Here is a 17846-nt window from a genome sequence, read left to right on the forward strand (position 1 = left end):
GTTTTTTCTTAGTATTTCTGTTAGTAGTATAATTCTTGTTTACTGCATGCTTATATATAGCTAACATTGATACATACCTTTCAGTTAGATGTATGAAATTTAGATATTTGATCTCATTTTCTTCATGTCTGCAGTGATTTGGCTGACTTACAGGACAACCACAACAAATTCTGTATGCGGGGTCACCTCAAATTCCCTCCAAGTTGAGACTTGTTCAGTTTTATAAAACTGTTAACAAACGTTATCTTTTCCAAAAAGTGTGAGCATCCTTTGTTCAGGCTTTGTTATCCCTGTATATTTTTCTTGTACTTGTACTTGTAGAAATCTCAGAGGGGAACAGTGCTCCATTGAAATTCATTGAGCTGCATTTGCAGTTCTGGTACATTATCTGCTTTGCAAGTAAATGGGTGTGAAAAAATTAAAGTTTTAGAAACCTGAAAAGCTAAACTAAGGCTTTGAAATTCTAGCAACAGCTTTGTAATGAATGCTGCATATATTGCAGATGTTTCACACGCTTCCCTGTTTTTACCTAAACTTACTTTTTTAAGGTTTTGCAGATGAACAAGATTAGAAGCAGCTTAAGGAACAACAGTCTTTGTTCAAATGCCTTAATGCCGCCATGCAGTTAATAAATGAGATGTTCTTTACCCAGTAATTGCACATTCAGACAACTGGGTAGACTGGTCATTGTTGTCCAGGAAAGGAATATCCCAAAGTAATTTCTTGTCTCACAGTAGCTTTTAAATTCTCTTTTCCATGAACTGTTTTATTTTAACTTGGAGGTAAAAAAATAGCTTTAGGAATACAATTTGATTTAACCACCGAATATCCTGGTGGTAAAGCACCCTTGCATATTCTGCATTGAGTTTCTCCACTGTTGCTCTAAACCGGTGGTTCTCAAACGTTTTGGACCAAGTACCACCCCTGATCAAACCAAAGCACCCGAGTACCACCTACAAGTCATCTCATAGGAACCAAAGAAAATCTCAACATGAGCGCACGCACACACATTCACACACATATAATAAAAATAGCACTGAGCCCTTGGATAATTTGGATCGTACCGCCTTGTAACTGTTTTCCGACATTGCTAACACTAGCAGTGTGCTGTCTGTGTCAGGTTCAGCAGCAGAGCTAGTTTCGGAGGCCGATGTATAATCCTCCTCGTTCTCATCGGAGCTGGCGTCGGAACGCTTGGAGTCTATTCCTTTCAGCCATGACATAATACTTGATTTTTGTGAGGTATTCATTTTCGATCAGTTGTTCTGTTGGTGAATGTGGCGCTGTTGAAGAAATTTTTCCCTGTTTCCCCTTAAAAGGAGTCTGTCTCAGAAGTTAAAAAGTTATTTCATGCGCATTGCAGTGAAACACACAGAGATGCTTGGTGTATTTTTCTCAAAGTAATTAACCTAGAACAGTGCTTAAATATTTTTCTGTTATCATCCTTTCCTGTGCTTACAAAATTAGCAGTGGTCCAAAATCAGGCACATCCTCCTACCTCCCTATTTGCTAAAGATATAACTTATTTTAATACAATTGGTCATTTAGGTTCATAGCATGCATTCCTATGGAATGGTATATATTAGCCCTTGTGTCACTCAAGTATAAGCACAGTGTATCGATGTAGCTAAGTACGTACAGGTAGGTTGCACATTTGACAAACTTATTTTATTAAAATATGAAAACCCGTCTCGAGCTTTCTGAAACAGATTAAGTAAATTACAGATGAAAAATTTACATAACTATAATTATTTTTTAAAAAATGAATGAATAATTAAAAAAGATGATAGCGATTTTTTTAGGACGATTCCACCATTTCCCTCTACATTTTGACTAAAATAATAGGTCAATCCCCTCAGTCAGGCATCTTTTCCCATGCTATCGTTTGGGAAACATATATGCTGTCACTTATGTACCATATTCAGATAAATCAGATCCTGTTGTATGACCCTTGAGGTTTTACATCCCAGTCAATTCTGGTCACTTATAATTTGTTATTAATGCCATTAAGAAAGTAAAAGGCTGAGCTGTATCAGATACTCTTTTTTCAAAGGTGATCAAAAACCTCTTTCTCTTTTACACGGCTCCTTAGAAATCAAAATGTCCAGTGAAACACTTGTTGTTTCCAGAAGTGTCCTAAGATGTCTCACATATGTTGAATCACTATTTCTTGAAAGGTTGATAACTTTGATGCTTAAAATGTTTAGGAAGAAAGTGGAATACTAGTGTGTATTTTTTCTTTATAAATTACCAATACCAGCCATATACAGTTTACATAATACGTTTATGTTCCTAAATTTATATAGTTTATGACCATCAGACGCATTATGCTCCTCTTCTTTTTATGCTCAGCTACTAAAATTTCCCTTTAGTTGTAAAATTCCTTATTAATATTCAATACTAAGCGGATTAAAACATGCACAGTAAAGAGACTAAATGATTAAGTCTTTTCACTAACAACCAATTTTGGCTTTTGTAATGCCTTCTAATATTGTACTTCTTTATCACAGCAACAAGTTTTGGCCTATCAGGTAAACTGTTCTTTAACTTTAGTAAAATGTAGGCATCAATGTCACTTGCAATGGTTTATTTGTACCCCAACTTAGTTTTCTTATCCAGCTCCTTTTGAAAACGCTCTCCCACTACGTATGGTATGCAAAATGTTATGCACAAGTAACATATGACCATGCATGAGACTCTAAAACATTTGCAGCAAACGGGCAGTTTCTAAATAATTGTAATATGAAAATACTCTGGGAAAAAATGTCTGTTATACAAACATTTACAATTTTATTAACTGCTTTTGAAACCAGTTGGGGGAAAAAAAATTCCAAGCCAGAAATTAATATTTACTGAACACCTGTGGGCCAAACTTGGAGTCACAGGATAAAATACTTTGTTAAATAAGTGTTAAATTTATCAATGTCAACTATTGTTGTCAGTTTTGTGGAAATTCAAGATTACTGAGTCTTCGGTATTTAGGATTTCAGTCAAAAAAACATTGGTGTGTTGTCAGTTTGGATCCATCGCTTAGCTGGAATTTCTTGGTTGAGGAATATCAGAAAACCGTTTTTTTTCAAATCTTTTCCCTTTAATCAAGGATTATTCCTTGAACTTCTCAAACTTTTAGCTGCATCACTAAATGTCTTGTATATTTAACGTTTTTAAAACACAAGAGGTGTTAGAAGACAAGGTTGAGCAAACATCAGTGATATCTAAGGTAGTGATCAGTAAGAAATCAGTCATAGCTAGCAGTTCCAAATAGGTCTTAATGAGGATTTTGAAAATAAACCACTCTTGTAGTTAAAAAATCTTGTTAATCGTGTTGCCTGTACATTTGCTGTATAATTTTAGGTTTTGAGAAGGGTGCTAGATAACTTTTTTTAATTTCAGTGGTATTCTTTGAATATTACCGTACGTCTTGATTTAGCTGTGCTTAATCAAGTCTTGAAGTTAAAATGGAAGTTACCTATACTGTCATCTTGAGATGAAGGATTGAAGTATTTGCTTCTTTTGTGTTTAACATGCTAATAAAGTATATTTGTGGTACAAGGTCCTGCAGTACTCCTAAAATCACAAAGCATGTGGTTAGAATGTGCTTTTAATGCCTGGAGCATCAGAACTTCCCAGTGCTTTTCTGGCAAGCTTTGCCCACCAGCACAGTTCAGACTGCACATGTGATGCGCTTGGCCCCTGACTGTAACATCTGCCTCTGGAAAAACTTTTGATCTTTGGGAACTGTAGAGGCTCTTCTTATCCAGGAGTGGAGTGGGACATGCCAGGCTTTGGCTGAAACTTATTTGATCAATGAGGTAGTGCTGTATTATTTAGATTGCCACAATTCAGTGTCACCCAGCACATGCCTTTCTGAAAGTAACCCCCCTGCACTGTTGCAAATGTCTTCCTTTCCTTTGCGAATAGATATTTAATCACTCTTAAGGATGGCCAGTATTTTATGAAAGAAAATATAGGTTTGAGGAGAGTCAAAATAGTTATGGTAGTTTTGCTTTGTTAGCGATCCATTATGAATGTGCCATACGTATTTGTTGTGCTTCAGTGGGTAAGGGTTTTGTTACTTTTTTTGCTATATTTATTTTGAGAATTTTAATCTGAAAGTTGTGATTGAAAATCATTTCCTTGAAGTCTAAAGAAAAGGTTTTTTTTAATTGTAATTAAGGGGCAAGAAGTGTTGTGGTGCTTAATTGTGATGTTTAGAGGTACAATTGTCTTAACCAGATTGTATACTAAGTTGAGAATTTAAAAAACGTCGTCGGAAAAGGGTTTGTTTTCCAAGTCATTATTGCTGAAAGGTAAAATGCTTTGGCAGGGTTATCTGTTAATTGTAGAATTTACAGTTTCTGTTAGGTTTGGTAAACTTTAAGAAAATAGCACATATCAAATGTTAACCTTACATTCAAAATGCTCCCTCCTCAAGAGTATGGTAGACTACTGAGTATTATATTTAAAACTTTAAAAAAACTAGCTTTAGTACATTTTAAAACAGTAGCCTAATACATTTTTAAATTAATTCCCCCCCAAAAAACACCTCACTTTCTCGCTTCCATAGTGAGAAACGTTTGTAATCCGTTGCCCTTTTCTGGGTGTGAAGCGCAAAATGTTTCCACTTTTTGTCAAGCATTCTCGTCAGATTTTGTCTGAATGCTGTCCAGCCGTGCTGTTAGTATCACATGGCATGAGTTTGTCATTTGACATAGAAAGTTGTGGAGGTTTATCTCAAATGGCATGAACATCAGTTAGTATTAATTTTGATTCTTCATCATTCTCTGTGTCCTGCAACCTTGAGGATTTCTGTGGTGCTGTCTCAAGATGTGTAGACCATAACATCTCCTTCGCCGTCAATGTCCAGAGCTAGCCACCCCTTAACAAAATAGAAAGAGCTGCAAAGCTGTAGGGTAGCTTCTTTATGCAAACGTTTATTATTAAAGTATTTAACTTTTATTTAGAACTGTTGACAAAGGGTTAAGGTAGCCATTCCAGAACCTGATGCAACTATTTGATTCTTCCAGTTGCTGGAATGTTTAATACAGAATAAACCATGCCTTAATCATTGATATCTATGGAAACGGAAATTGTTTTTATAGTAATTATCCTATAAAAACAGAAGCCTGGAAAAGCCATGGGTGGTGGGGACTGTTATGTCTTTGTGTCTAGAGACCAGGATAGTGTTAATCTCTCTTGTTTTGAGGAACTGTCCTGAATTTTTGTTTTAATTTGTACTCCTTCCAGGACTGCAAAAAGTAACAGAATATACAATACCTTTGTTTTTCAGTGAATACCTATTCTGGTGGTGTACGTTGTTTTTCTTCTGGATCCCGAAAACATCTTGCCTTCAGTTTATCTTTGCCTTTTTAATTCAGCAGATTTGATGTATTTAAGAATTCTGGAGCCAAGTTCTACTCTATCAGCCACTTCCTGACCGACGGGGCCCTGCACCCACTTCCCTCCCCTGTGATACCTGACCACACTCTTCCGTCAGGCTACACCCAGACCACAAATTCCCTCTCGCATCGTGCCCGTCTTTCAGATCACAAGCCACCACTTCTCCCTTCACTCTACTTCCATTCCTGTTTTCAAAATATTTATATTTATATAATATAGGCTCAGAAAGATAACGGGAAAAATTGCAGACAGGTGTTGTTCTGTAAATGTCCACTGCTGGTTGTATTTATGATGTGATGTCACTTAGAATTATGCAAGAAACTGTAAATCCCTATAATGGAACCCGCAAGTAAAACATTTTGAAAAGAGCTAATGTTTGTATCTTAATAGGGTCATGTACCGTGCTTTCTGGATTTTAGGGTATTTACATAGCCATAAATAGGTGATTTTGGTGTGTTTTTTTCCACTTTAGAAAAAAGTTACTTATAAATAAATGACAGGAAGACGCAAAGGCTCTTTAGCTTATACAAATTGGAGTGTACCGCCTAAACCATAGGTAAATCTCTACTTGTTGGAGGTGCTGAAAAAACAGGGTAATGTCTTGTGGGAATAGAGCTACCAGGAGGGTGAGTGCTTCTGGGAAATGTTCTGTTTTTCATCTTTGCTGCTGTGGGTGCAGCCATTTTAACAGCTATAGGGCTGCCTTTGCTTAAAACTTCATCCCAAGGGTTTATATGAAGCAGGGGGACTAGCTAAAAGATCCTGTTAAGCCATCTAGCACCACCATGAGATCTCTGTTCATACAGGAAAGTAAGATTTTTAAAGTGCTCTTTTTATTTATACGTACAGTACTAGAGGAAACTCCCTAGCAACAAGAAACAGATGGATGAGAGCTACAGTACAATTATGTGAGAGCCAGGCAACAGCTGCTTTTAGATGAAGCAGCTCTATCTAGTAGGTACTCTTTTTGTTTCTTCCTGAGAGAGGCTGCCCATAGCCACTGTACCGTTAGCCTTGTTAGATCTTCCTGGATTAGAGAAGAAGGGGTGGAGCTTTTGTTTTCACATGTAATATTCTATCCAGGCTAATAACATGACATGCAGTAGCCCGGAATAAACGGTGACTGTAGGTACATTTTAAATAGAGCAAGTGGGTGTTTTTAATATAAACATCCCCCAGATTTTTTAAACACAATCAGTAACAGTGGTTGTTTTGTGGAAAATACAGTAGTCTACACTTTCTGAAAGTTCAAAAGTATAAACACAACAGAAAATAGCCTACATTGTATGGTTATTGTTTCAATTAAAAAGACGTGTATTACTTTGCAATTTGCCATACCTAAATATAAACTTTGCATGTCTACATAGTCATGTACCTAGTGGTTTCTCACCTGTTCAGTACATATGTGGTTTGTAATTCTAGAAAAATGCAAATAGATTGCGGTCTTTTTATATACATAAAATGATCCTGATATGATGAAATGTAGTTGAAACATTACAAAGAAGAGCTGACTTTTTGGCTCACCTTTCATTCTCTTGTGTTCTGTTTTTCACACAAAAACCTGCACTAATTTTTGGCTGAAGCTGATAAAGAAATCACGATCTCCTACTCTGCCAGCGAGCCCTGGATAACCAAGATCAGTAGTTGCCACAAGATTTGAGCTTTGGTAAAGAAGGGCCTCTTTTTCTTGATATTAGAAATATTTTTCATGTGTTGACATAGAATGGCCGGCGGATTTTTCAATAGAAACAAAAAGATGAGTTTTGACCATTTGCTACGGAGTTTGTCGACGGTATCCAGAATCTTCAACCTTAGCACGCTTGCCGTGGCTCAGCCATCACGGCGCGAGAGAGGGAGAAGGAGGCTTTGAAGAGGAGAGCTCAGTCTGGTTCCCATTTTCCCTGCAGCTGTCATCTGGCTTTTAAGTTTCTGCTGCATTTCTACAGCTGGAGCTGTTTTATTACTTTACCCATCAGTCCTTATTGGCCAAGCATACAGAACTGTTTTAGTAGTCAGAAAAAAAAAAGTCAAAGGAAGCATCTCTTAGCAACCATAGGACAGTAATTACTATACCAGCAGCTGGGAGCAAACCAGATTTCCGTTGTGCATTAAAAAGCTGGCGTGGGTTACTTTACAAACGGTGCAGACTAACCAGTGCCAGCAGGCTACTTCACACACTGTGGGTAGAGGAGATTGAACGTGGGCGGTATGCGTGTGTGTGTGTGTTAGTGTGTGCTTGCTTGCATGTGTGTGAGCTATCCATTTGGTTAAACGTATATTTCAAAACCCATTAAAGGATTTTTTTTTACCTTTGTGCTTCCATGGTGTTAAACTCAGCATTCTGTTGTCGAGTCTTTTTTTTTTTTGTCACGTCTGATGAATAAACAGCGAGGAGGCTGGATCCGTTAACGTATGCTGTGTGTGAATCGGAAAAACAGGGGTTTTAACTACAATCTGCTGTAGGTCGGAATTTCGGTTGGAACGCGTTATCACAAGGAAGGCCAAATCGCAAGCCTGCCCCCTCTTTCCAGAAGGGCTTGGAGCCACGGATGTGAAGGTCATAAAGGGGGAGGGGGGTTAGGAAATCATTGCGTGAAAGACCAAATGTACCAGTCCGTACACCAAAAGCTAAGAGCTGATGGCCAGCAACATGCAGTGAGTGGTGCAGTCATCATAAGAAAACATTGCGTCTTATCTAAGTATAAACAGCTTCCTGTGCTGTTAGTCAAGTTACCCAGTGGAGTGCAGTAATGAGCAGTCGAATACCAGCCCACACTTGATATTGAGCTTAACAGCAACATGGTTCGTGACTCGTGCATGGTTGTGATTCACTGTGCTTTATTTGTTTAGATCTAAATCTTGTAAATCTTGAATTCTGTCTTACAAAATGTAATCATCAATGGGTGGTGATATGTTAAAAAAATGTCTGAATTCTAAAAGCAGTGCATAAAATGACAGCTCTTGTGGGGAAATGTTTTTTTGAAAACATCAGTGAATTAGCTAGGGAAAAAAATGGTCTTTTATTTTACTTGTGTGCTTGTGCTTAATAAAAGCCACCTTTTCTGGAAGCAGGATTCTGTATCAAATCGTTCTTTTCTTTCTCATGTAGGAAGCTCTCATAATTTTTTTCTTTTTATTTGAAATGTATTTATCCTAAGACATTTTTGCGTGTTTGTAAAGCCTGTGGATCCAGTTTCTATAACAATAAAAATGCCTTTGGGAATATGTGAATAGATAGGAACCCTGTGTTCTGAACAGTAGGTGTGTTCCAATAGAAGTTGAAAGCAGACTCCAGCCTGCCCCCTGGTGGACAGAAGCACAGATTACATTGCTATTTCTCTTTCAGTGTTTAAAGCACGCGTTGATAAATGAAACCCTTCTTTTTGTATTAATTGATAAGGGAAAATCTCAGCTAATAACCAATATCATACATTCAAAATGTATGGGAGAAAGGTATACTTATTAAAAGTTAGCCAAGATGAGTTTCAGTTTTTTAACTGCAGGAATTTATTTTGGGGAATTAGTGTAGTACCGAATTCCTCCATATGCAATAGTTGACCCAGACTGCTTAAACCCGAAAACATAACTGATCTGTACCTGTTCCTCATATTGGGATTTTGTTTGTCTTAGGCAAATCAAGAAAATACTTCTGTTTGCACACCGACAAAAGAGCCCTTCTCCAGGCAGAGTGTGGTGACCAGTGAGCCATGCCGCGGCTGCTACGTCCGGACCCAGGCTTTCCAGGAGTTCCCCTCTTCCCGCAGACTGTACTACCCTCCGCAGCAGAGCCAGGTCAGTCATGCCCGTTCCCGCTGGGGCTGGCCTTACTGTAGGACAGGGCTTACGGTCACGGCATTGCAATAATGAAAGAATAGGGTTAATTGTAAGACAGGCTAACTTCCATGGCCATTCCAAGTGCTGATGAATCTAAACAGTTCTGTACAACTAAAACAACTATACATAAATAAGCTTTAGAGAATGTGTGCAGGAACACTTCCCTCTTAGCGAATATGACGCACCGACTTGAACTGTGCACATAAATAGCACTCATGCACGGCTTTCTTTCTACACGAAAAGCAACATTTGGTTTTCATTAAAATTAAAAATCTTTAAATTTAGAATGCTTCTTATTTCAGTTATTTAACAGAATTGGTATATACAGTATTGGGAATGTTGTATTGAAACCATAATTCATGACTGCATGTGCTTGCGGCATCTGATCATTGTGAGATGCTTACCTGAGAGTCCTGGTGGATGCAGACAGGCTTCAGTAATCTTCACCTGGTAATTGGCAATGGTTCTTGTGCAATAAAGGTGAAAGCCATGAACAAGAGGCACTTAGCCATTGAGGTATGGGAGTGAGGAACAAGCTACTCAGCCATGTTGAAGCTGATACCTTGGTTTCTTTCAAGAAAGTGGCTGGATGAGGTCTAATTAACTATCAAGCGGTCCAGATGAGCCGAATGGCTTCCTCTCGCTTGTTACCTCTCTTATGTTTTTATGTTAAAGCAGAATGAGCAAAGTTAGTCTTCACACAGGAGATAAGGTAGCTAATAAAGTAGTATTTAGGATTAAGTAAGAATGTACTTTAGATTAATTAAAAGTCAGGATAAAGCAAGCAGGCAGTTCTACATTGGTATTTGAAAATTAAAGTGCTTCTGGGTCTTGCGAGTAGCTTAACTACTAAAAGTGCTAGTCCAGACTAGCAGGTTTAGCTGTATGATTTAGGCAGTGCAGGTTCTGAGCCAGGATCATGTCTGTGACAGGGATTTCCCAAGTGACAGTGCAGATTTGGCACAGATGTTTCAGTGGTAAAGTAGGATAAGTTAGCCGGAGCTCTTTCAGGTTTTTGGGAAACTGATTTCTGTGGATTCATCCGTTTCATCCTCTCCTTAGCTATGCAGGGTTTTTTTTTCTAGAGATACAAGTTTTAAACCTGCAAAGTTTTTGAAAAACGTTTTAAAAAGCGGTCCTGCATTTTCCATAAGCTCATTTTATCCGGCTTTAAGGATGAAAGAAATGTTTGCTATAAACTTTAAACATTCTTCTGTCTCTCTTCGCTGTAGGTCTCATTTAAGTCAACACGCCATGTGAGCTTTCAGGATGAAGATGAGATAGTTCGAATAAACCCCCGCAAAGACGTTCTAATCAGAGGGTATGAGGACTACCGACATCCCATCATGTGGAAAAATGACTTGGAAAGAGAGGACATTGATTCCACTACTCCTTTTTCCAAACCAGATTCGAAAAAGTCAGAGTATCTGTACCCCTGCAGTGATGGGCCTGAATCCAACCCCATCAAAGACTCCAAGGGTTCGGTGGTATTCAAAATGCAGCCCTCTCCTGTGCTCAAATCGAAAAAGTCCCGACGAAGGAAGGAGGATGGGGAACGTTCACGGTGCATATACTGCAGAGAGATGTTTAACCATGAGGACAACTGGAGAGGACAGTGCCAAGATGCCCCAGATCCCATTAAGCGATGCATTTACCAAGTGAGCTGCATGCTTTGTGCGGAGAGCATGCTCTACCACTGCATGTCGGATTCAGAGGGCGATTTCTCAGATCCCTGCTCATGCGACACTAGTGACGACAAGTTCTGCCTGAGATGGCTGGCACTTATAGCCTTGTCTTTCATCGCCCCCTGTATGTGCTGCTACCTCCCCCTGAGGGCATGTCACCACTGCGGCGAGGCATGTAGGTGCTGCGGAGGGAAGCACAAAGCAGCGGGATGAGAAACGCCGGCGCAGAAGGAAGTGGAAGCTTAACATCTTTTTTTTATCTCCAGGCGGCATCTTTCCTGGATCTTTGGAGATTTGTTTTGGCCAGCAGAACAGGATTACCGTCTGCGTAAGGGCGCCATGTTACAAAGCTCACTCAGCGAAGGACGTTGAGACTACAGACATGGAGATTACTAAACAAGGCCACCATGCCTATCTTTTTCATACGCATAGTGTAACTTGTGAAGGAGTTTGTTTTTTGTACGGAAGGCAACACATTGCCTTCTAAGCTAAGTACAGAGAATATACTGTTTGAGTATGCTAAAAGGGATATGTTCTTGCTTTTTTGTGAATTTTGCAGTTGGGTGACAGGGGCCTTTCATTACTAAAGCATTTGCTGACAGTGTAATTTTTAGACTAAAATGCACTAGATAACACGTCGGTTTAAAATTTATTTCCTGAAAGGTAACTTTCATTAATTCAAATGGTAATTAAACAGTTGTGAGTGCAACTTAATCCTTGCTTAGCAGTGCTGAGATGTTATTCTGTGGTGGACATTTTTCTTTTTTCTTTTTTGTGTGTAAAAAAGAGTAACGCCATACAATTAAAGGTACGATTAGATATTTTGTTTTACATACATTGAGAGCCCACACTAATAAGATTATTGGACCATGGTATTGCATTCCACCTTAAAGAAATTAATTCCATAGGTAGAATAAATATGTAATCTATTTGCAGCACCCTCCCCTTTTCTGGTGATAATGCACATTTGTCCTTGCATTTTATTTTATTTTTTGGTTTATGCAACCTCGTGACCAATATCTACACTTTAAATCCAGATACTTGATCCAGTGTTTTTGCCCCTTTGTGTCCGATTTCTACTGAAACTGCAGTATAATTTTATTTTAGTTTGTTAAAAGCTGAAATTTTGCTCAACCAGCAAGTTTTTTTGTTGTTTCGAGTAATCCCCTTCTTAGAAGTCCAGCACATGATTGCTTTTGAATTAGAGGTACATTTACTGACCACGCCCAGCATAGAATTGCTTTGCTTCAAATATAATGGTATTATTCCAGATTATAAGGATACTAAAATCTTTTTAAGCACTGGTTTCCAAGCTTTGGTTACAGCATAGTGACCAAATTCCCAAGCTACTTTGTGTACGTTCCTTGTTAGCGTGAAATGTTCTACAGCACGTGTGTAAGTATGTATGTATATATGTATACATATATAAATATATATACATTCACATATAGCTAAGTGTGTGTGTGTGATTATTTATCTATATAAAACCACATGTACTCATGTGTACAATGTCAATAGGCAATCTGTAATAATAATCCATGAAATCTCAAATTTTCCTTTTATATTGGTCACTTTTAATAGTACTTATTTATACACTACGTACCATAGTTAGAATTCAATTTAAGCTTGGTATGTGATAAATCCTAAATTCATACTACATTAGTATTTACCCTTTCCTGCCATTATTCACTCGCCTTGATTTTGTCAGTCATAATGTAAATTAACTTGTCTTCTCTTAAGAATAGCAGATGTTTTGATTAAGGTGTACACCTTTCATGAGATTAGTTGAAGATAAATATGGACAAACATCCCCCTTTTCATTGTGGCTTAGAAATTGTACATGATAAGAGTGTATTTTTCCTACTAAGGACTTCATGACAGGAAATATGCATTTCCCACAGACTGTTAATAGTCATATCCTGTCTGTAAAAATAGTTAAACCTGCATTTAAAGGCTATACTGTATGAGGTATGGACATTGAGAAGCATGCTACTTCTGAATCTTACTCTGCATTGGTGGTGACAACATTTTGACACTAAGTATTTCTTTACTTTCTATGCAACTTGTACCTTGTGGAAATACTAAGGCTTATATCTGTCTGCATTAAACAATGGATCTGACACTTTAATAATTTAGATGTTATCCCAGGTACAAACCATTGTAAATACATAACACTATATTTAAAAAATAATAATGTCCCATCCTGAATTTAAAAATAAAGCATCTTATTTATCACAGCTGTGAGTGAATAGCTTGAACTGACAGCATTATGTATATAGGGCACCTTTGAGTATTATTTCACATTGAAAAGTAGAGGGGGTATGTAACAGAGAAATGACTTTAGAGGTTTTAATAAGAGTTTCTTTCTAGTTTTGTATTGAAAAATAAGGACAGAGAAAGTTAACGCGGTACATTAGTGGCAGTCCACTTATTTTTAAAAGTTTGATATCTAAAGCTGCTAGAAACAATCACTAATTTCATTATGTAAAAAAATCACCTTTTTAAATTTCAAAAGACTGTTAATACATAACCTAACTCAGTTGGTTGAAAACCAAGACACGGAGAGAATTGTGTTTTGTCGTAGGTTCTCATATTTTTTTTTTAAACGCTTTTTTGTTTCCTTCTGGAGTCAGGAATTTGATTGCTTTGCATAGTGCGAGCTGTACCAAGGTTTGATGAACCTAATAAAACTTGCTGGCTGTAAAGCAAAATCTAGGAAGATTTGTATATATTTTTGGGACAAACTAATAAGTTTCCTTCTGTATTAACCAGCACAGTGCAACACCTGGTTATGTACTGTATTTTATATGCAACGTGTGTCTGCTCTAATATTTTTTTATCTGTCTGTTAAATTGCATATGTATGATTTAAGTTCCTAACCACTTTGCTGCTAGTATTTTTTTTATGAAACAGATCAATGCATAGTTTTGGAATGCAGAAAGGTGTACACTCTCACCTTTGTCTAGGTTTAAAAAAAAGCATTATGCCTGTATTAACTTGTTTTCCTTCAATGTATTGTAAAACGTGTTACTTTCTCCAGCAGCCAAGTGGTTATTCTAATCCTCTAATGCTTTGGTGCACTGATACATTTAAGCTTTTTATTCTTAACAGCTTTTGATGATGTAACTTTTATGTGATTAGTTCTAAAGCATTAAATTGTGGGAAACATTTGTGTTTGAAACTGCGGTATAAATGGTACTCCAATGATTATTTTGTAAACACTGCCTGTTCTTTTGTTTTGTTTGATTTTGTTTGCTTTAGTGCCATTTGCTTCACACCCTAACGACCTCAAAAAAGTGCCTCACATCTATTATAGTTTCCATTAAAATCTTAACAGCTCTTGTTCTGTTTATATTTGTTTATATATGTTTTAGGTATTTTTATTATGGTTTAAAAATACCAAGTATATGATGTACAATTTTAGTTCAATAACTCATGTCGTAGTTATTTTCTTTATACATATACAGATGTAGCTTGTTACTTTTCACAAGTATATAATGTAAATATGCATATATATAAGTTTGTAACTGTTTTTATGTTACATCATACACTTGTAATTTGACATATCAAATAACATTATCATAATAAAACAGTGAGTTTTAATCGGCTGCGTCTAATCTCAGTATTTAAGGTTTGTTTTATTTGGGTTAACTTCTAAAATTAAGAAGCAATGTGAAGTAATCTTAATATTTTGTGGTAATATCAGAGCATAAGATTAATATTACTTCAGATATTTATTATTTATGTTTGCATAATGCACTGAAGCCTTAAATGTTTCACCCTATTTGCTTTTAGAAGAAGGGAAGAAACTATGAAGACATTACATTCACTTTTGAATGTAATACCCAGTATATTGCATGACCCTTCAAGGCTGGTCTGCATTGTGTGTAAATGATGTTCTGTTGACATTTTTTAGAAGTATAGACGTTGAGATTTATTGGAAACTGCACGTCTTTGATAACCTTATTCTTTAGGAATATATAATATATGGCATTGTCTACATCTGCTGGACAGTCACTTATACTTAAACTTACTTATTGGATGCTTCATGGTTGCTCTTTTAGTTTGTGACTATTGTATTATTGAATTCCATATACAGTAGCAGCTGTCTTAATGCAGTAGCACAGTCGGATCAAAAAAAGCTCTGAATTATTAGGGTTTCTGATTTTAGTGGTGTCAAATTTCTTTATAAGCAATTGGCTACATTTGGTCATAGCAATATTTGCTATTATTTAAGGAGGAATAAAAGATAGGTTTTGGTGTCTGAGTGTCTTTTTTTACTATTATATATTTTTTTAGTTGTGTATATGTATGTTTGAGCTCTTGATACGCTCATCAAGGTTTTTTTAACATAAATGCTGTCTGGTAACAAGCATACCTATTAGCAGTTCTTAAAAGTTAAGTGTTGTAGCACAAAGACATCTTAGTAGATTTATGTTAAATTTAGATTCTAACCCTAGATGTTTTAAATTGAGAAGTATTTCCATAGCCTAATTATGATTGCTGGTAAGTAAAAACTAATTGAAGTAATGTAGCACAATCTTTGTCATAGGATATGGAATAATTAGGAATAGATATGTGCTACCTTAATTTATTGGGATATATGATTGGTATCAATGTATATTAACAGTCCTCATGCACACCACTAAATAGAAAAATCTAGCCATAGATTTTGGAATTATTGAAAATTAAAGGAAAATGATTTAACAGTTCTTGAGGTAGTCTAGGCTTTATTTTCTCCTGGAAGTTTTCACATAGTGATTACAGCATGCAAACCTATTTACCTGATTCATAGTACTTTACTGCCACAGAACATTCACTGATGTATAAGTATTTAATGATAGCTAGTCACATATAGTGATATGTAGATAACAATTTTGGATTTTTGTTTCAGCAGAGATTTTCATGTGCAAATTCATCACCAGGTACCATGGTTAAATTTCAGAAATTGCCACAGCAGAAGTCTCTTGCAAAAACAACACGTACATAATTGGCTGAAGTTGTTTTTTACACATAATGATGTGGATGACTCTTAAAGCACATTGGTCTTTGATGGCTGATAAATGTTAAGGTGTGGAGATGTTTAATTTTTTGCCATCAACATATCATTTTCCAAAAAAGCTCCTATATTGACTAGATAACTGCATTATAACAGTAAAAAACAGTACATCATGTGGAGCCATTGATTATAGAGCAAGATTGCTAGTGCATGACTACAATAATTCAGTTTACAGCAGTTTATACTGTACATCAGCTCAAAATGGTTTTAGACTCAAATCACATCTTAAAACCTTTACTCTGAACACCATACATTTGTATCTGTATAAACAGGTTGTTGGACCTAATTGCATTTCTTAGCCTTCGTATATCGATAATGATAATGACCTTATTAATTAAATGGTCACACACAAAAAGAGATAATTGTTAGCCGAAGATAGAAGAATTATGGGAAATTATTTTGGAGGTCGCTCCCATTGTGGAACATACATAAAGATTGAACAAAGTGGTGTGGAGCAGAGGTTTGAAGTTTGAGCAAAAGTTGAAACTTAAGACCTGCAGCTGGGAGACAGGAAAACCTTTCTTTGCTTATTCAGTGTTCCAAGCACTTTCATAACTCAAAATGCCAATGATTCATGAGATGTAAACATTTTTGGCATGCTTCCTATTGCCGCAAAACAAAATGTTGTGGTGCCTGGAGGCCGGTGGGTCTCTTGCAATGCAGATAGGACTACAGCAACTGCACTGCAATTAATGAAGCCCAGCACTGTTGGACAGAGGCTGACAGGGTGGTCATTTTGTTATTTTTCCATTGTTAAGTGTTATGTGACCAATTTGTTGCGTTTCTGACCATCTGTGAGTGTGAGAGTGAGTCTGCATGCCAGGCCATCTAGACTGATACTCGTGTAGGTATGTGTCAGCATGTATAGGCTGCGAAGGAACAGTTAAAGGTTTATTCCATGATGAATGGAAAAGAAAAGAGACACAATATTTTGGCTGTGGAGCATTCTTCAGGTGTCCTGAAGCATGGAATAAACCTTTACCCATCAGATTTATATTCCATGGATTAGAGCTTTGGTGCTTTGAATCTGTGTGAAGGGAATGCTCCCTCCTCCTGGGATTACTCCCCCTTGTGGGCAGAGTGACTCACTGTTCCTTCTTCCTTCCATTTGTTCCCAAAGGACTTGTGCTGTGGCCCTTACTGTCAGGCTGATTAGGTTACTCAAGCAGACATCTTGTTTTACCATGGCGTTACCTCCGAATTAGGGGCAAGAGCAGAAGGTGCAGCCAGAAAGGACCTGGGAAGTGAGGGGCCATCGAAGAAGACACTTCCAGCAGCAGTGCTGACATGCTGCCCCTGCTAGCAGAGACTGGTATAGTGCTAGATGTAAAGCCGTGCATAGAAAGCTCTGCAAACTGACACCACATCCTGAGGGATGAGAGAGTGAGCAAGGAAGCTCTCTTCAGCAGCCTGTACCTGAGGCAGGGGCTCAAAATATAATAATTAGCGTCAATATGTCAATTAGCGCTTTTCTGGAGACTCCACTCAAAGTGCCTTACAGGTAATGCACTCCTCCCCACCACCACCAGTGTGTAGCGCCCACCTGGATGATGCGCCGGAACATGGTACGCTCCTCAGTCAGGAGGAGAACAGAGTGATGAAGCCAATTCATAGATGGGGATTATAAGGAGGCTATGATTGGTAAAGGCCAGGGCCAGGACATTGGGGGTAACACCCCTAATCTTTTCAAGAAATAGCTGGGGGTTTTTAATGACCAATGAGAGTCAGGACCTTGGTCTTACACCTCATCCAAAGGACAGCACCTGTTTTTATAGTGTCCCCATACTTATACTGTGGCATTAGGACTCGCACAGAGTGAGCGCTTCCTACTGGTCTCACTGACACCTCTTACAGCAGCAACCTCAGCT

At 37.5% G+C, this 17846-nt stretch overlaps 1 protein-coding gene across 1 annotated transcript in view; it reads left to right on the forward strand.

Moving 5' to 3' along the window:
* The window catches only part of spred1 (sprouty related EVH1 domain containing 1), a 48204-nt gene extending 33682 nt beyond the window's left edge, over positions 1-14522 (forward strand). Inside the window, exons 5-6 of the mRNA XM_088925984.1 lie at positions 9031-9192; positions 10467-14522. Coding sequence (XP_088782110.1) covers positions 9031-9192; positions 10467-11132 — 828 coding nt within the window. The 3' untranslated portion in view covers positions 11133-14522. The remainder of the gene's footprint in view (positions 1-9030; positions 9193-10466) is intronic.
* Positions 14523-17846: the final 3324 nt, after the last annotated feature.

Source organism: Atractosteus spatula, chromosome 9 (assembly GCF_055471065.1).
Source record: "Atractosteus spatula isolate fAtrSpa1 chromosome 9, fAtrSpa1.hap1, whole genome shotgun sequence".
Taxonomy (NCBI): domain Eukaryota; kingdom Metazoa; phylum Chordata; class Actinopteri; order Semionotiformes; family Lepisosteidae; genus Atractosteus; species Atractosteus spatula.